A 20,064-nucleotide genomic window follows, 5' to 3' on the forward strand; every position below is an offset into this window, starting at 1 on the left:
GGACAGCCCATGGATTGATACGGGCCCACAAGTTGCATTCTTTTACAATATACTCAAAAAGGGGCTGCTCAATGAGATACAAAACAGACTGGTTCGGTTAGACACCAAACCCTGGCGGGAGATACAAGCCCATATATTAAATTACCATAAAAAGAAGCAATAAAAAAGGATAAAGAAGAACAGGAGCATGCCCAGAGGTACACTGCTAAATTGGCCCAGCACAAATTGAAGAAGACCACTCTTGAGGGGGCCGCAATAGCCACGAGTGTGCAGATGGCACCAGTCTTAAAGTGAGCTCCACTGCAAACCCCCAGAGAGTTTCAACCTAGCTATAGCGGCAGAGGTCAGGGAGATTGGCAGCAACCAGACCATTAGGAATGTTACTATTGCCACAGGATGAGCCATCTGGCAGATAAATGCCGGTTAAAAGCATACCACAAACAGAGATCGACGGGCCAGGGCCAGTTACCATATAACCCTATGAATAATCATCCACAAAGCCAAACACAGGGAACCCCAAATGCACCTAACATTCAGCCACAGTTAGATCAGTCAGCTGCTGTACCCCCCGCAGCAGAGATCAGGTAGTTGGGCAAACACATGGCAGCAGCAACCACAAACAGGGAACTCAGCTTAACAGGCACAAGAGCCATGCCCTCAGCAGAGAGGCGTAAGTGTCTGGGGAGGTAATGCCTTCACATAAACTCAGAGTCCAAATGTCCAGTAAGATAAACTTCCAGAAAAAATACCACCCACATACCCAAAAGTTTTTACCAAACCAAAAGAAAGACTAAGGAGACAAAATTGGGAATACAGGCTTTTGCTTGCATCTGTTAATTTGGGGTTGCTGTATGTGCTCTCTCGACTGGGTATCCTCATTAAAGTTCGCCATCAAGGGCACCTGCTGGAGTCAAGGCCCAACTCTGATGCTGATACCCCAGGGTGGGGTTGGTTGGCTACACCACAGGATGAGGGCAGTCTGACGAGGGGGTGGGGCGGCTCCCACATCAAGTACTTAAAAAACAGACACCCAGATTCCTGTGTCCAAGCCAATGGGAATGGGTTCCAGTTACCAAATCAAAAGATCCCCATTCTCAAGCACCCGGCCCGGGACAAATGTTTTCTTTGTGGCGTGTAGCCCCGGCAGCGCCTCCAAGGACCAGAGGTTCCAATATGCCTGGATAGTGGACACCCATCAACCTCCACAACACACGCACAAGAGCCAATAAGTTGTGAAGCGCCCATATGATAAGGTAATACTTTATTGTACAGTTAATAAAACCATTGCAAAAACCAGCAATGATAAAAACAATTATAAATATCTATAACAGCATGGGGAATAATACTTGTGGTAAATCATTTTAAAAAACTTCGATGAGACGATACTAAGAATTAGAGTTTAAAAAGTAGTTAGGAAGAAATGTTCGTCCGCCGCTAAGACACTTCTGTGTTCCTCATGGAGAGTTTCTTATGGTTGATCTGACCTACATTCCCATTCTGAGTGCATTGCAGTCCACATTCCATATAGGAAGCAAGACGCTCTTTTCCCCATATGCTTGTACTTTATAGTGATCTGTCCTTGTTTGTTCCTGTGAGCCAGCTGTGCCTCTGTATAATCCGAGTGTTTTAGCTCTGGGGATATGGACAATGCGCTGTCTTTAACCGTTTATTCTTTCTTTTTATTGATTCCGGCTTCTGCGGCTTCGATATATTTTACCAGTCGACAAGCCATTTGGACTTCGTCACCTGAGAAGCAAGCCAGGACCGCTTGCCTGCAGGACCTGACGCCCATATGATGTTGAGTCAGTCTGGAGATTCAATAGAGTGGCCAGGCATCCCAGAGTTGCTGGGGCGGTTCCGGTTCATCATCATCACTAGGCAGACTTTAGCGAGAGTTTTTGGCCTTGGTCCCGGACTCTCCATGTTCTCATAGTGCCACTGATGTTTTCTTTTTTTTTCCTCTCAAGTTTTCCAAATCTCTAAAGTCTTCCACACCCCTTCAAAATAGCTACAGAAGCATGCCCGCTCATTAGAGGTCCCTGGCCACAGGCCAGGAACAGCTGGTCGAAATGAGCTGAAAGGTAACAGGACGTGGTCTGAGGGAGAGGGGAATGCCTGGGAGAGGGAAAACCCCAATGTCCATCACAGGTCCAGGTAAGAGTAGAACGCTAAATGCACTCCTCCCAAGTTCTTCCATGGCTCCATGTGTCCCCGATTATGCTGCCTTGTTGTGTCCAAGGTCGGGCCTACTGGATGGTGCATGTGCACCAACCCTCACATGCACCATCCAGTAGGCCCGACCTTGGACACAACAAGACAGCATAATCTGGGACACATGGAGCCATGGAAGAACTTTCCGACCCCCTTCGCCTCATGATAAATAAGGTAGCAGATCACGCGAGACCTTGAGAAGCACCCAAAAACCAACAGAAGCCCAACGTTAGCCCAAATGAAGTCTCTGGAGAAAGGACAGAGTCGAGATTTCTGGCATCACAAAGAAGGATCACGTTGCCCACTACATGCCGGGAACTGGGTGACACACACACATGTGGTCTCGCGCCACCAACAGCACTTAATAGTGGCACGCCCCTCCTCGCACAGTCCCATGGATGAGTAGGTTGAAAAACGCAGTCCACCCCGATGGTGCCCTCATGCACCCACCATGCACTCTGCTCCACCTGTATTGTGTAGCCATCTCCTACATTGACATATCTAGTGACAACCTCCTGTGATTCTTGGCAAACCACTTAATCTCCCCGTGCCTAACAAAAATTAATAAGTGTCCTCATGTAACGTAACTGGTGCTATGTAAAGCGCTCTGATACCCGATTCGGATTCGGGTCAAGTTCGCGCTATAGAAAACTCTGCAAAAAAAAAAATGAGAGGCCTGCACTACCCAGGTAACTGCTGAGGTCTGAGGAGACACTGTCTTGCCTGTGAGGAGTGGCATCTTCAGGGCCACCTAGCGGTAAGTCCATGCACCGCACCCAGCCTGAGGACAAAAGGAGATGGCTGATAGTTTCCATTGAAGAGGCAGGTGGCTAGGCACACCTTCACTCCCAAAGTGCAACAGCACCTGCATATAGACTTAATGAAAGGAGTGGACAAACCCAATCATACACAATACGAGCTGCTAGCCCACCAGTAATTTTCTATTTATGATACTGCTACTACCCCACTGTTAGCAGGGCAGTAGTGAGACTTTGAGACAGAGGCTGCAAGGTACAGCCAAAATAGGTGCTGAGAGCACCTCATGCACTCTGTTGGCTGCCAGATGTTACTGTAAGGAGGGGAGAGACTGTGAGCCCCAAAGTGAGAGAGCTCCAAGAAGCTCAAAGCTGCCAAGCCAAGGAAACTGCCAAGAGTCCTGTGATGTCAAGAGCAGCCAATAAACAAAGCCCTAGGCATCAAGCTCACGAAAGGCTGAAGGAGAACGCGAACCTTCCCCAGCTGCTGTCTTACGTAACTGCAAGGAAAGAGATAGCGCCACACACCCACGGTGGGGAACGACCACCCCTGCAAGAGGAGAATAGGCATGCAAAGCTCCAGAAGAGGATGCCCATGAAGGAGGACTGAAAAGCCAGAGGTGTGCAGCGGCCGCACCGGGAAATCTGACAGCAGGGCAGAGAGCCCTCAGAAAAGAAGGACTGTTGCACGACAGAGGCTGCTCCAGTCGACCACCCAAGCACAGAATGTCCACCGTTGGCCCACCAAGCATGTCACATGGAGTGACTGATCTGGCCAAGTACTCCTGTCCTTGGGCAGGAGCAGGAGCCACCACAGCATAGCCTTGAGGTGCAAGCAGTGTGTCCTCGAGTGAAGACAAAGAGGCAAAGGAAGAAAGGTGGCCCTCCAGCCAAGGAGTGGAGCACCAAGAAGATCCCTGAGGGAAGGGACAGGACCTGTGAGAAGTCCATAAGGAGAAGAGTCATGTCCTACAGACAGGAAAAGGTACAGGTACTACAGGGAGGACAGGATGCATCCAGGGAGTCCCTGTGAAAAGAAGATCACAGCGAGAGACCTGGTCAGGAGACAGAAGAGAAGAGTCAGTCCTAGAGGTAGGATGTGACCAGAGAGGTCCATGTGAGGTGCATGTCACATGGAGAGGCCTGGTCAAAAGGAAGAAGAGCGTGACTAGGTCTTAAAGGGGAAGATGAGGAAAGTGGAGAAGTAGAGAGTGGCCTGACACCACGTTGTGAAAGAGGAAAAGAGTGGCACGATACCACAATGCACAGAAGTCGACAGAGAGGTGTGTGACACCCCATCACATGGAAGAACCTGGCAACCAAAAGTGGGCAGGGGGAAGGATTAAGAGCGACAAGCATCATCACACTGAGCAAGATGTAGCCACCTGCAGCATGGGTTGTCCAGTGGTAAAAACTCATCATCATTGCCACTTGCATCACATGTCACCTAAGGAGCAGTACACCATCTGAGTGAAGCCGTTCGCCTGCAAAACAACCTGGAGAGTGACAAGGCATCCCTGGCATCGTGGGAGGCTGGCCACCCAGAGACCTGCTGTTACATCCAGTGAACCTGAAGTCTGCTGAAGCATACCATCCACCTTTGGGTTTGCAGGAGAGACTTGGTCGTAGCCCTGTTCGGGGCTCCTTAGTGACCTCGCTCGGGTTCGGGGACTAGAAAAGAGGCTCAGAGCAATACACACAGGCCTCTGGCAATCCAGGAGCATGGGTGTCAGGGAATTCCGGTGAGAGGGGAATCCTGACACGAGAGACGTGTCTGCAGCAGTTCCACAGTAGGTACCAGGAAGCACTGAGATCGCAGTCGGAGTCTGGTTAAGACTTGCAGATGCATGTGCCCGACGTCCTGATGGCAAGAGCACACAGACCCTGCAGCAGAACGAGTGTCTTGTATGCGGCACAGTAGGCGGTTCCCCAGCGGCCACTTCGAGCGGCCTGGGAGACTTACTGCACAGTCCATTGGAAGCCCGGTGAGAAAGGTTCTCAAGGAAAGTCCTATAAGAGAGGGGTCCTGGCATGAGAGGGACGTCTGAAGCTTATCCACCATCGGGTACCGGAAAGCACCACGGCCGTCAAGGAAGACTTTCAACCACCACAGTGTCGTCTTCTATCTTAACAGTTTGGCCATCCATGAAGCGAGGGTGTTTTCAAATATTTCTCTACAGCAGACTCCACCACTGCTCTGGATGCACCATCACAGTGACATTTGTAAATGGACTCCAACACCGTGAGGCCAGGTGGAACAGGACCAACAGTGCCCAGGTGGACTGTAACATCATGGACAGGCGATCAAGAGTTCTGCACTTCACCCACACTTCCATTCGTGCCCAGAGTAGTCTGGTTGAACTACGGAGGTGTGCCAAGATGCCGGGTGCTCCCAGCTACATCTGTCCACTCACCCTGTCTGGCAATCAACCTGAAGAGACTTAGTGGTGCTTCTGTTATGTTGTTTTGCTCTCTCCCACAGGTTGGACTCGTTTTCTATTTTCAATAAAGTTTGGGAGGGATGTTATGACCAGCTGGTCATGGTCTAGTGTGTCTACACTATGTGTTTCCACCAACCACTCCTTGATGTTTTTCTTCCACACTCACCCGACACCCATCCATCACAAGTGTCACTGGTCAGGTGACCTATCTAATAAAAGAGGCCGGGTCCACATCCTTGGGACAGTTCCAGATCCAGTAATAAAGTGCTTGTGTCGCGATTGCAGCTGCATGAGGGCTTAGGGCCCTAACCATTACTGGGTCCATACTGTGTCATTACTGGAAATCGGGACCCCAGCCTAAGCATTTCCAGTGATTTGAACTGCAAAAATATACAAAAAATACAGAAACAAGCATTCATCAAACAAATACGCAAATGATTAAATATTTTATTTAAATCACCAACAGACGTTAAGACAAACTAAATTTTTATGCAAATTTTGAGCTTTACTAAATTCAATTGAGGCAACCCATCATCCATGCTATATTCTGTTTGATGCACTTGCACTGCTTCCTCAAATCAATCTGAGGATACTAACTTCATTTTTAGCCTCCAATTTCAAATTCCTTCACATTTACAGAACGTTTTAACATTTGTAATTGTATATTTTGATTCTTTATTTATGTTTACATTATTAATCTCTTTAATTTTCTAAGCAATTGCAGACCCTTTGATTAGGCTTTCTGGAGCCCCAGGGATCCCTGGACTACAGGTTAAGAACCACTGCGTATTGCATCCGCAAGATGCAAGCTCCTTCTCCCGTGCTCCCCCCCCTAGATCATGAGGACAGCGGGTACTCAACAGGAGAAAAGCTTACTAGTATAAGTTGGATAACACATGTACTCTCACGGATTGCTAAAGCAAAAAAACAAGCATTGGCTAAGCCAGTAGATCTTGCCTTTGGGACTTAATGGCATTTCTAATGGCTTTTAACAATGTTGTACATCTTCCCTGATGCTGTGCTATGCTGTTCAGCATGTCTAAAAAAGCCTATGACACGTCTGGCTGCGTCATTTCTTAGTTGTGCACACCATGGATATGTACACCTAAAAAGGTGAGAAAGCCATACAGGAAGAGAAGAAACACATAAAGCCAAGCACACGCTTAACCAAAAAGAAAGAAGTAGTGCCTGAAAAGTAAACAGCGGAAGGGCACAAGTAATGAGGCCATGTTCTAGGAGAGGGACAAACGAAGGGGGCCAGATTCACAAAGGTAAACTTAGACTTTTGGTCTAAACGTATCAAACGTCTAAGTTTACAACTTTTGGAATTCACAAAGGGCATTTTACGAGTACTATCTTTATGTCTGCACTCAGGCCAGATCTCCACCCCGAATTTGGACATAAAGATAGTACTCGTAATTGCCCTTGGTGAATTCCCAAAGTCATATATAGACGTTTGGTCTAAGTTTAGACCAACCGTCTAAGTTTACCTTTGTGAATCGGGCCCAAGAAAAAGAATTAAAGCCCACAAAAAGCAAGAAAATTAAAGTGGCACTAAAGCCAACCAATGGTAAGCAATAGGTGGGCTCTAAGTCCAATGTATGCTGACAACAAGTCTTTTATCAAACAACCACCTAGTGCTGTCTGGTAGGCGAGACCTAAAAAAAAGTTCCCTCTAAATGACCAGTGGAAGGATAGAAGCTAGCCAATCAAAGAGATGGTAAAGGTGCTTTGGGACAAATGCACGATGGACGAGGATAACCATAAAAAAAAAGCAATACATGAGCATAAATATAAAGCCAACCAGTGGATAGGTTACTGGCTCTATAAGTTCTTGGTAAGACCACAATAGTTATTTTTTTTAAACCAGACAGCTTGCACTGTCTATTAGACTCACCTTAAAAATGTAGCAAGTGAATTTGCACTTTTTCAGGTGTACATCTGGAAACCTGCAACTGCCACTCCTTTCCAGGCATATGTCTTCAAAATTGTATATTGTATTGCATTGTAGAATTTTTATTGTACCCATGAAAAGGCCATAAAACACTCTGGAATTTCCAAAAGTCATACATCTGCACCTCATATTCAGATTGAGTGCACATTTAGGATTTCTTTCTAGAATGAGGCCCCATATGTTTTCAGAAAAGTATGTGGTTGTTGGAGGCCTCGATCCAGTTTTGTCCACCGCCTAGAGACACGTTTGGTAGAAAGCGCTACACAGTTGTACCTTATCAATTAGACAGTCACATGTGACTCCATTGTAGGGTTCCCATGAGAGAAGTGACCGCTCTTCCTGCTGTCCCTGCAGGCCATGGCAGCCCTGCTGCCGACATGGACATGGTCCAGGACTTGACCCAAGAGATGCTGAACTCTGGACGGAGCTCTGACGAGGAAGAAGAGTGCTCACACGTGTTACATAACCTCCCTGTGCCTCCAGCCCCTACCAGGAAAAGAAACAAACAACCTGCCCAGAAAGGTAAACTGGCTCTTATAGAAGCTGATGATGTATAACCAAGGTCCAGAAAGGCCCATCCATGCCAGATATTCAGTATAGCGACATAACAAGTCAATGGGTTCCACTCAGATTCATAGTATGTAAATTTATCCTATATGGGTTTCCTGAAAACGTGGCCTGGATCAGGGATTATTGTACTGGTATTGTATGTTGGTGGTGGGTGCTGGTTTATTCCTGGCATTTGACCAGATGTGTTTTTCTGGGCTCATATTTTAGCCAAGGGTGCTTTGTTATTGCTTACATTTTAGAACTACATATATGGTTCTGGGATGGCATTTTAGCTATGAGTTCTCTATTACTGCTGGCATTTTAGCCGTGGGTACATTGGTGTGGGATGGTCCTTTAGCCACTGGCCCTTTATGATTGCTGCTGTCTTAGCAGTGGGTATATTGTATTGGGATGGTATATTTTCAGTCTATGAGTGATCTTCCTCACTGTTTATTTTCGGTATAGGGACTCGCTAACTTTTTTGGGGGGCAATATAACCATGCAGCCACTTGGTGTTGGTGGCTCTCTTCCATTTCCATAAACTTGCACATTTTGATAGCCTTGCGTGCTTAATGCTCAATAGCTCACATCATCTCCCCAACGGCCCCTAGCGCCTTAAGGGATGATATTTATTTATTTATTTCAAAAGTTTTATATAGCGCTGGCTAGACCCGGAGGTATAAGAGTGCTTTACATGAGCATCAGATCATAGTTACAGGTTACAGCGTTACAAAGGTTACATAGTTCGTACAGCAAGGCCACATAGTAACTTGTAAGGTCGAGATAAACAATAAGAACAAATACGAAAGGGGAAAAGCAGGCAAGGTGAGAGATTCAAAGGAGGGGGGGTTTGAGCAGGGGAAGTAGACAGATAAAGAAGGCGGGAAAGAGGAGGGTAGGGTGAGAGAGACAGCATGGGAAGAGCAGGGGAAGGGTGACGGGGACACAAACTGGTAGACGAGTCAGGGCAAACGTCCAAAGTCCGGTAAGCTGTGATCCCTGGGGAAGTGGTATCACTTCCCTAACTCTGTTGCGAGAGGCTCCCTTTGCACAGTGGATTCTCTCAGAGTGGTCTCTGAGACTCCAAGGCCTACATACTGGATCCTTCCCCAGGAAAGGGGAGAGGGAGTGCTTTGGCAAGGATTGCCATACCAAACCTCAAGTGTGAGTGGCTCCCTTGGCGCAGTGGACTCACTCAGCGGGTTCGCTGAGGCTCCAGACTGTAAATATTGGATCTTTCCCCAACAAGGGGAGAAGGAGTGCTTAGTCAAAGGGCACAAAGGACAGTGGGGTAGGCAGAGTAGCAGGCAAGGGGAGAGATTCGGGGGAGAGGGGATAGGAGCTAGGGACGAGACAATAAGGAGAGACGAAAAGAAGTCTGTCTAAAGACCAACTGGGTAGGTGACGACCAAGGAGGGAATCCACGGCCCATCTCCCCTGCTAAACCAAGTAGCTCCATCGGGCATCAGACAAAATAGTTCAGTCTCAATACATTGAGAGAGGAGGGAAGGACAGAAATGTAAATGTAGGTATACTTATATAGCGCAACCTGTCACCACAAAGGGCATCCTGGCGCTTGTCTAGGGAACCCGTCCTGGTATTCCCCTGTGAGAAGCCCCGACAGGGTGTCCACAGGGTGAAAGTCAGGCATCCCGCCGCGAGGGGCCGTTGTGGAGATTAAGCAAGCTATTGCCCAGAGTCGCAGAGTGTGAACCCGTGAGTCGAGGAGGCACCAGGACGAGAATTATCGAGTCCGTGGAATTTTTAGCCCAAGACCCACCGGGGCGGGGAATTGAACCCTGGTCCAGGACCGATCTCAGATTCCGGGTCTGCCGCCTCTAACCCCTGAGCCACACTTCTCCAGACGTAAATAGAGGGAGGATGCGGTAGGAGACTGCAGGAGAGACGAAAGGAAGTGCAACAATGTGGTTCAACAATATATCAGGAAAAGATCAAACAAGTAAACATTATATCAAAACAATCAGCAATACATTAGGGGAGGAGAGAGAGGAGCGAAAAAGTAGGGGGGGTGGGGGAGGAGGGAAAGTGAGGATAAGGGAAGAGACGAAAGAAAGTCTATCTAAAGACCGACTGGGTAGGTGACGACCAAGGAGGGAGTCCACGGCCCATCTCCCCTATAGCTAAACCAGGTAGCTCCATCGGGCATTCGACAGAATAGTTCAGTCTCAATACATTGAGAGAGGAGAGAAGGAGAGAGAAAAATAGAGGGAGGATGCGGAAAGAGAAGGCAGGAGAGATGAAAGGAAGTATGGCTGAAGACCGACTGGGTAGGTGACGTTTCACAAATACCAATATGTATAGATGGATATATTTTGGGCTGCATGCTTTATACAGATTTTGCCCTTTTCACCGGGGGATTTTTGACCTTACAACTTTGCCCACTTCAAGATCGCCACACCGATTCTATAAAGATGTTGAATTGAGATTATTAAACGCCCTTTTCTGGAAAAGTGAACAATTTTTTTTTTCTGCCCAATAAATAATTTCTTGACAATATAACATTCTTTACAGACATGTTCCTTATTCCTTCCAGACTCCACATTAGTGCTCCGACCTATTCGCAATCAAATAACAGTGATTTGTCATTCCATACTGATAGGTGTATGTTGTACAGCACCAACGCACAACTTTTCACAAATATCACTAGGCACCTTCACTGCGTCGGTATGTTGGAGCACCTGTATTGTGATACGATATGCTGAAAATTGTCTTGTTTACACTTTTTTAAACATCAGTGGATTTTATACAGTGAATAAAACTAACTTTAAAATCACAATCTAGTGTTTTAAAATCACCATACTTTGCCTAGGAGGTTTAGGTTTAAAATCTCTCCCCGAGGGAATCATTGTTTTTCTTCTACACGCATCTGGCCAGGTTTCCAGGGTTATAGGGTTGCCCGATAATAGTTATAGTTAGTTCTGTTGGTGGTCACAGGTGTTTAGGTGACAGTTGCATGTGCCTCAGAGATATCTTAGACTCACAGAGTAGAAACGAGTGAGGTAAAGTAGTAAGTCCACCTTGGAGGATCTAGCCTCAGTTGGCCATATTATGGAGTACAACATTATGAAGCATTTACCCAGTCCAAGGAAGAGGGACGTGTGTCCTACCATCAGATTCTATGTGTTGTAGGCATCTTCAGCCGTATTACTGCCGCGTCTGTGACTCTACCCCCTCTAACCCATGCCCCTTCTTTATCCCTTTCCCTCCAGCACCTTCTGTTTTCAACATCGCCAGCTACAGGAAAGACTGCATCCGCGAGGGCAAGCAGGCAGAGGCAGTATCCTTGGATGACCTGGAAGAAGACTCCGACATTTTGAGCCGTGTCATAGACGCAAGACCGCTGTCTTCCACCAGCAAGGTGAGGGAGCAGGCGGCGCAGCCTGGGGTGTGTCGGGAGACATGTGGGGACTGTGGTCTTCTGAAGGAATGGGGCGTGTCTTTATTTATGTGTGCCTCAGACTCCCAACGTACCAAAAAAGTGGGTAAAAAAAGCAGTTGGGGTTCATGCACACTAGCTGCTTTGTGACCAAACCTTCATTTTGAGTCGCAGCAGGTGTATACATCTGATAACGTTCAAAATGACCAGTTGATATCTTTCACAGAATACTACCTAATTAATGCTAATGAGGCAGGTCGTCTTTTTGCAATTCCCAAAAAACAGACAGAAAATGCTTGGATGGATGGCCGTAGGACATAAAAGACCCCTGTCCCTGCATGTCTATTCCCTTAAAGTTGTATTACAGTTTCTCAGATAATGTATACCTAATGAGTGATTACAACATCCCAGGACATGTATTCTTAATGAGTGGATACATTGAGTCCAGGTTATTTGTCCTAAGTAGTGGCCATTATTCCAGGTGATAGCTCCGTAATGACTGGATACAGTATCCCTGAAGAATGGCTGCAGTGTCCTAGAAGATGTGCATTTGATAAGTCGATACAGCATCCTTGGTGATGTATCTCTAATGAATAGATGCACTATCCCAAGTGATATATATGTAATGAGTGAATGCAATATACCAGGTGATGCATAGATAATCTGTGTATACAGTGTCCGAGGTGATGTTTACCTAAATAGTGCATACATTATCCCAGGTGATGTTTACATAAATAGTGCATATATTATCCCAGGTGACGTATACCTAATGAATGGAGGCAGCATCCAGGTGATGTGTACTTAATTAGTGACCTGATGTATACCTAAACATTGGATAAAGTGTCCCGGTGATGCATACTTAATCAGTAGATACAGTAGCCCAGGTGATAATTACGCAAATAGTTGACAGTACCCTAGGCCATGTCTACGTTAAAATATGATACATTACCGAAGGGGATGTCAACCTATTAAGTGGATAGAGTAATTATGGTAATATCTCCCTAAATATTATATTTTCTACGGTGCCCTAAGCAATGTCTTCAGAAAGCAAAGTTAAAATTGGAAAGGCACGGTATGGAGTGCATACTCCATGATGAAGCAAAGCCAAAGGGGATTATGGACGGAGTGTTGAACATTGCAAGCACACATCCCCAGTCAACTGATCTGGGTTTAATCCATCATTATTCTTTGGCTCACTCCGCCACCCCTGTTCAGACATGGCAAATCAGTCTGACCCTGTGCCTCCTGGGAACAGTCCAGCCCGAACTGCCAAGCCATGTCTTCCCTGGACTGGAAACAAGCATCCTGGGACCGGTTTCTGGCCAATCAGCCGTCATCAGCCAGGCTAGCTTGATTCCTTTGGTTTTGGTTTTGCCTTAATCCATGATGAAGCAAAAGAAAATTTAATGTAGCTAAAGGAAGTGTCCCAATAAAAATAACCTGCATAATTTGAAAGACCCAAAAAATAGTTTTGGAATAATTGTACAACTATTTTGTTTTGCAGATTAGAAATGGGATAGTGAAGCTGTACATTTGGCAGGATATAATTTAGGGAAATGGGGCCCTTATTCTGAGATGCTCTGATGTGTTCGCATTTTACCAGGTGCAATCATGATCACCTATTATTACAAGTTTTCCCTTTGAAATGTGTATTTCTGTGCAAATGTTGCTGCCTTCTGTACTAAAATCCATATGTGCCGATATTTCCCAGGCACTTTCCGCCCTTCAATTATTCTGACACGTTTAACCTGCTAAAATTAATGGGATTGCAAACTATGATCCAAGTAGAGACAGTACTGCAGGTCAGTAGCCATTAACGGTTGGACACTAAACCAAAATTGTGGTCTTAAACAGTAGCTAGACTACTCATCTGGATATCTGAGTATGGAAAGGACAAACGTGTCCATGTGAATTATCAGTAATATTATTGAATCCCGACAATACTCCAGGTGAGGTCCGCAAAGTAGTGTAGCATGAGAGGGTGGGGGCGGTCTGCCCCAGGCGGCACAAGTTTTGGGGGCAGCGGCCTCCCCCTTCTCCTCAGCACCAATTGTGGGGCAGAAAGGCGTGGACTGCTACCGGGTCCATATAAGACGTAGCACAGTACTTCATAGGAGTTCTCCCTTACTGGTGGATACAGTTATCCAGGTGAGTCCCACCAATGATAGGTCTCAGTTTGGAAGCTATGGTCTCCCTAATGAACACGCACAGTATTCTAGAAGAGATGTGATCAATGGGCATGCGGAGAGGCTTAGCTCCCTTTTTGTTGTCTTGTGGAGGTACTTTTGACTCATCCCAAAAGCTTGAAATGTTATCAAGCTTATCACATTCCAGTCTGTTTTTATGATGATGAATCCCTTCATCCCACTCTGGACCGCTGATTTTGAAATGTGGTTGCTCCATTTGTGTAATCACAAAATATATCTGCTGTTCTCTCTCTTGTCCACATCTTGAATTCAGGAAGAATCATCTGTCCCAGCAACCCCAGCGACTCCGCTTAATATTGATGACCTTGAAGAGTTTGCCTTCCGCCCCGCGCCTGAGGGCTTAACACTGCAGTGCCGCATCACCCGTGACAAGAAGGGCGTAGACAAGGGCCTCTTCCCCACCTACTACCTTCACCTAGAAAAGGATGACGGCAAGAGGGTAGGTGCCTACACTCAGTCCACGCTTCCAGTATAGTTGAGATCCCATACAGAGAAGACCACATTCCAGAGTGTTCCCTTTACTTTTCAGCTATTCCTGATGGCCGGACGGAAGAGAAAAAAGAGCAAGACTTCCAACTATCTCATCTCCGTGGACGCAACTGACCTGAGTCGGGACGGGAGTAGCTTCATTGGGAAAGTCCGGTGAGTATACAATAAAGAGCCCCAGAGGCTTATTGCATAGAAACGCAAGTGGACACTGCGAAAGCAACTACATTCTGTTAGGTCTTCCAGGCTTCTGCTTGCTGGGTGTGTCTTCTTCTGGGAAAGACCCTACCTAACCTGCAGAAGAATCAGTAACATATCAATGTACTGTATACAACAATACTCGTCTCACCACTGCTGATGCAGCTTTTAAGACTACATAAGACTCTGTCGTTTTGATGTATTGCATGTAAATAAAATTATCTACGTACTCACTTATTGATCTGAGAACCCCCACTGCTCTTTTCTACCCTCAAGGACTGCATCTGTGTAGCCTTGCCCGTGCCAAGCTGTCCCAAACAGAGATGGCATGGTGGGTGAAAATGTATGGATTGGGATGCCGCCCTGAGAGATTGCCAGTGGTTGAGCTCAATTCGAGCATTTCATCCATGACCTTCTTTTTGATGCCCAAACTGCCCTCTGGCTCTTTTCTCACAGTCTGCCTGTCTTGATTACTCCTTGTGCATCCTCTCACCCATGTGCATGGTGCCCGTCAGCTCATTATACAAAGCAGCACACCTGTTCATGACCTCTCCAGGGAAGGAACTCTTCTTTATTCTGTCCCTGGCTCCCCTGCAGGTCGAACATCATAGGAACCAAGTTCACAGTGTTTGATAATGGCGTGAATCCTGAATGCAAGCCCTTTGTGCCGGAGTCTGAAACCCTTCGCCAGGAGCTGGTAGCAATCTGCTATGTGAGTATAGCTAGGACATGTCTTATTTTGTTGCAGAGACTCAACAGTGCTAACGCTGTTAAAGGATACTCTTTGTAGGATTGCAAGCCCCGCCCAGTGGCAGGTAAAGCTACTGCGCTCACACAGTTTTCTATTAAGGGCCCATAAGCACACACACATCTCCTATCCGTCCTCTACTGCAAACAACAGTGCGTACACACTGCCATAGATTGCACTATACAGCGGTATGTCAGCTTCCCTTTCTGCAGAGCCAGTCGAAGTTTCAGTGTTCACATGTTATAGAAGCAGCATGTATGTGGAGGTGCAATCCAGGGTACCTCTTGCAGGGGCAGTAGGCAGGTTCTACGAACCTCTAGAGATATTAGAAGCTTTAGCACCAATGCTCTGCTGCAGGAGACACATATGCAGGGGTGTAAGCAACTGGCACAAAATACCAACACAGGCAACTATGAAGTAGTTGGCAGAAATCTCAATATTTTCCGATGCATTTTTCTCTTGGATGGATGCCTCTGCTGGATGGATTATACCAAACCATGCACCATGACCTAAACCAATGCATGAGCTGCTGAAAGACCAACATTAATTATCATTGGGAAAAAATAGAGACAGACACCCAAGGCACAAATGCTGCCCTTCTCGTAGAGACCACAATGGTGTATTTTGATTCCCAGAAAGAATCATACTAGATCTGGACGTCAGCCCTGTGGACTTGTATACTTGGAGATGCACTAACATAAGTACCAGTGTGTAGTAACTTCCACAAAACTGCACTAATCGGAAAAGAAAACACAGTGTGCTTAATGGCTGTCACTTTTTCGAACTGACTCACATTCATCATGACTACACAACACAATCAACATGTGGCGGTGACTCATGATTAGCACTGCATCCAAAAAGGCATCCTGCAACTTCAGGAATATCCCTTCAGTGCTGACAACTATCACTTCAGAAATCCTTGCACTTGTGAGAAGTCTCTGTCCAAGAGGTTTTGGAGACCACAATTCCCTTGCTATCTTGTTCAAAGAGCTGATCACAGTCATGGTTGAATGCAGACAGACCATCGTTCAGGCCAACTCCTCAGCAAGTTGAGAAGTTATTGGAGGAGCACTGAATACCCACATAGGAGACGCGAGTGCATGCCACTGCTGGATATGAATGTTCATCATGAGCTGGCCATGTCTGTGGCAAGTCCCCTACATCACCAAAACCCCCACAAGCCCTAGGATCACCTAACCCGTGCATACAGGGTCTGCTGCGTAGTTACGAACAACACACACCGGCGAGTGTCATTTCAGACATGGATCAGCTAGTTGGGGAAAGGTTGCCTCATTTGACAAGCATTCGGCCAGTAAAATGACCACCTCAGAGGATCTCCAAACAAGTTCATCTATCTGCGTCCATACGGTAGATGGGCACAATGCACTTGTCATCGTGGACAACGTCTTGTTTGATACACCAAACAAAATCATGACAGTCCTCCTTTTCAGGGGTGCAACTTTCAGCAGTATCTGGAGTCCTCCAGAGGAATCCATTCCTAGAGGATCCCACTTTGAAGGCCTCAAGTCCATGGTTGCCATAAAATCCAATGGTGAGTTTGAAAGATTATTATTAACTTTCAAGAAATAGCAATCTATCCCTTACTCCACTGCCAGGAGTGCTCCTGTTACTGCGTACATGGTGTGCCCACTGACTGGAACATTCCCCTTCATTCGTCATTTCGCCTGTGTGTTCCAATCAACTGGAAAAAAAGCTAGAAGAGGAGACACAACCAAATAAACAGTCAGGAGAGAGGGCAAAGCCTCAGATAGTCAAGAAACCTGGTTCTTTTGAAGTACGGTGGCCTGAATCGAAAATTCTGGATTCTATTTAAAACCAGCCCTGTGATGGTCTCTGACGTGAAAGTCCCAAACCTCACTAATGTCAGTATTGCATGAAATGTGGTGGCATTTCAGATCCATTGAGGAAAAATCATCTATGGGTCTTCATTTTTGCAACACAGGACATGTTTGACTCAGATGGGGGAAATGACTGAATAAGACACGTCCTAGAGAAGGGTGAAGTATTGGTCTGTTCAATCCACATAGAGTGAGTCCTCTAGGACATAGGTCTCAGTATTATCTGAGAGCGGCACTCTCGCCTTCCACCAGATGGAGAGACTATAAGCTCCAATCTGCGATCAAGGCTATCCTGAATTGGCTGATAAGAAAATTTTAGGGGATGGATAGGGATTCCAACTGTGGTGTGAAACCTGGTGAGATCTCTGAGTGGGAAACAGCAGAAAGTAGGGAATAACTGTGAGAATATGAGCTGCTATATTTCAACACATTTCTCTACAGACACAGAATGGGTGAAACCCTTTGCTACATCAGGCTTGCAGTGCATTAATATAGATTCCTGCGTAAATTCTCATTTCTTAAGGGCTGCTCACCATGCGGCTTGAAATATTGTTATTCCTGAATTATTGATACCATTCATATCAGGAATTCCTGGTTGAGATTGATGCATCAGTTGTAATGGGGGCCTTCGCCAAGCTAAGTGGTATAGCCTTCTCTACAAGATTGATGTTGTTATATAAGTGTTATTATCATTCAATTTTTGATCTGATTGATGGTTCTCTTGTCATGGACTAGCTGAGAGCAGTGCAGTCTCTTTCATCAAAGTTTCCATCTTGTGACATCATCATGTATATGCATCCAACTCGAAAGGCAGGGCCTGCAGGCTCAATACAACAGACCGCCATGCTATTGCTGTCAGTCGTAGACAGAGTACAGTGTATGTGCCTGGTGTCTCCCGTGACACTGTTGGTGCATCCATATTACCCCATCAGCTTTGTTTCATCATCTAATATCCCCTCCAGCAAGTATAGATTCTGCATGGCTCACACCTTGCTGCAGAGAAGGCACGACTAGACAAGAAATATGAAAAGCTGCATTGGCTGTGCAGCCTCAGACTACACGTTGATGGAGAATAATGAAAGGCTATTGCTCCCCAGTCACAAAGGAGATTTACCCTGTGTCACAACTGATTTCATCACAGAAACGCCTGCAGAAAACTCAAAATCTGAACCCTAGATTCCACCAATGCAGAGGCCTGGCATAGCAGGGTTGTCATCAGGGTACAAAGACTGTAGAGGCTTCGGGATGAACAAACAGAGCTGTTACTCGGGTTTTGTAGCTCCAACCACTCGACTGATCCCCCCAGACCCCCAAGTAAAACAGATCTTACAGCACTCCAACAGCAAATGTTTCTATATCTTGGGACAGTTCTTAAAGGCTTTGCCCAGCCTCCCATGTTACATACATCTTCTTAGCACTGAGTGAAGACAAGGCAGCTGTCCTGCTGCCAGTACTGATTTACTCTATTCTGTAACTTATGCATTAGCGCTATCTTTGAAGTCACCTTCATCCTGCAGACTGACAGTAGAGCTTTCCCATGCAATACACTGTTTTAAAGCCTCAGACCTCAGGCATCTGTGCCATCCACCCATGTACCCGGTAGCTATAGCAGAGCTACCTTCTGCTGATCTTACAGGTTCTGACCTCACACAACTGCCCTGGATTACATCTATTGCTCTTTCAGCACTCAAGCCCACACCAGAGCTTACATTCAGGTTACACAGGGCCTGCAGACTGAGGCCTCACACACCAGAGCTAATCATTAAGGGGATAGCTCTGCTGGCAGGCTCAACCTTAGCCAACAGAGCTATCACTCATGTTTCACTTTACTTGATGGTTTAGCCCTTAGTCAACAGAGCTAACCTTACTCCTGCTCACCTTTTGTACTCCTTACACTGCAGAGCTTTCCCTCATGTTACACCATACATGCAGGTTCAGTGTTGAGAGCGACAACTCTAGTGATATACACTGATTAATGGAGGTTTGCACAGCAGAGCCCTCGATCAGTCTATACTTTTTCAAGGGTGCAGCGTTAATTAGCAGATCTCTTGCTCAGGATACACAGGCCTTGCATGCTGAGTCCTGACACAACAGACTTATCCATGAGGTCACACACAGGCTGGTGTATGATAAAGCTATACATCTGCTGAGTCAATACACCTTTCTCTTTGGGTCGCTCTGTGTGACATTGCACAGCTTGACCCCTATTTTAAGAACCAGTCTACAAACCAGATACATAACCAGCTCACACATTACTCATAACTTCACCCTAACAACCGTCTTCTCTCTTTCTATATCTTCCTTTGTGTTTCTCTCCCCGCCCGCCTCTTTCCTTTCCTCAAGATTCACAGTTGTTCCTTTCCCTCCGCCTCCACCTTTATTCTCTCCTCACTCAAGTCTGACTGCCTCGTTCACCTTTTCTCTGTCTCATCTCCCTTCTTCCTCCCCTCCCGTCTAGGAAACAAATGTTATGGGAATCAGAGGCCCTCGGAAAATGACAGTGATTATCCCTGGAATGACAAAGGAGCGAGAGCGCGTGAGCATCCGGCCGCAGAGCGTGAGTACAGTGACTCAGCAGAACACTGCTATCTATCTCTGATCTAACAATGGCCTACCACCTACGTAACTGCCTCTTCACAAACATGAGTGACACTTACAGCAGCAAAGGGATCATGATTGGGAGGGACCAAATACCTGGGTGTACACCAGTGAGCTGATAGACTGGGAAGGGAGTCCAGTTTGTGGCTGGATTGTATGACATCCATATAATAGCCGCACAGTGCCTATTCCAGGAACAGTACCATACTTGTGTATCTGCCTTACTAAACACAGCCAACACTAGTTGTATTTTGTGGTGGTTGTTGGCCGCAGTTTTATTACTCATTACATACGTCATATTTGTACAACTCCCCCAGACACCTTCTTGGGGCCGGGGTCATAAATCATTGTCATACATTATCTCAAATTGGGTATCACTCAGTGTTATTTGGACATCATAAATGAGGGGTCATAAATCATGGTGTATCGTAAATCATTCTGTCACAACCGGATGTTATTTTGTTGTCATAAATCACTCTGCCTGATCATCATAAATCAGAAGCCATAAATCATGGTCATAAATCATCGGGAGGTCATAAATCATTCTATCACAAATATGTCATCATTTTGTTGTCATAAATCATTTTGCATCGACATCATAAATCATCGGTGATAAATCATCGGCTGGCCATAAATCACTGGGTTGTCTTTTGCTCATTTG

At 46.1% G+C, this 20,064-nt stretch overlaps 1 protein-coding gene across 1 annotated transcript in view; it reads left to right on the forward strand.

Annotated features, from left to right (window-relative positions):
• LOC147701538 (tubby protein homolog) overlaps positions 1–20,064 on the forward strand; it is a 132,567-nt gene that overhangs the window by 94,201 nt on the left and 18,302 nt on the right. Inside the window, exons 8-13 of the mRNA XM_086928670.1 lie at positions 7,716–7,883; positions 11,141–11,289; positions 13,768–13,953; positions 14,044–14,156; positions 14,796–14,910; positions 19,264–19,362. Coding sequence (XP_086784796.1) covers positions 7,716–7,883; positions 11,141–11,289; positions 13,768–13,953; positions 14,044–14,156; positions 14,796–14,910; positions 19,264–19,362 — 830 coding nt within the window. The remainder of the gene's footprint in view (positions 1–7,715; positions 7,884–11,140; positions 11,290–13,767; positions 13,954–14,043; positions 14,157–14,795; positions 14,911–19,263; positions 19,363–20,064) is intronic.

The sequence above is a fragment of the Lissotriton vulgaris genome, chromosome 7 (assembly GCF_964263255.1).
Source record: "Lissotriton vulgaris chromosome 7, aLisVul1.2, whole genome shotgun sequence".
Taxonomy (NCBI): domain Eukaryota; kingdom Metazoa; phylum Chordata; class Amphibia; order Caudata; family Salamandridae; genus Lissotriton; species Lissotriton vulgaris.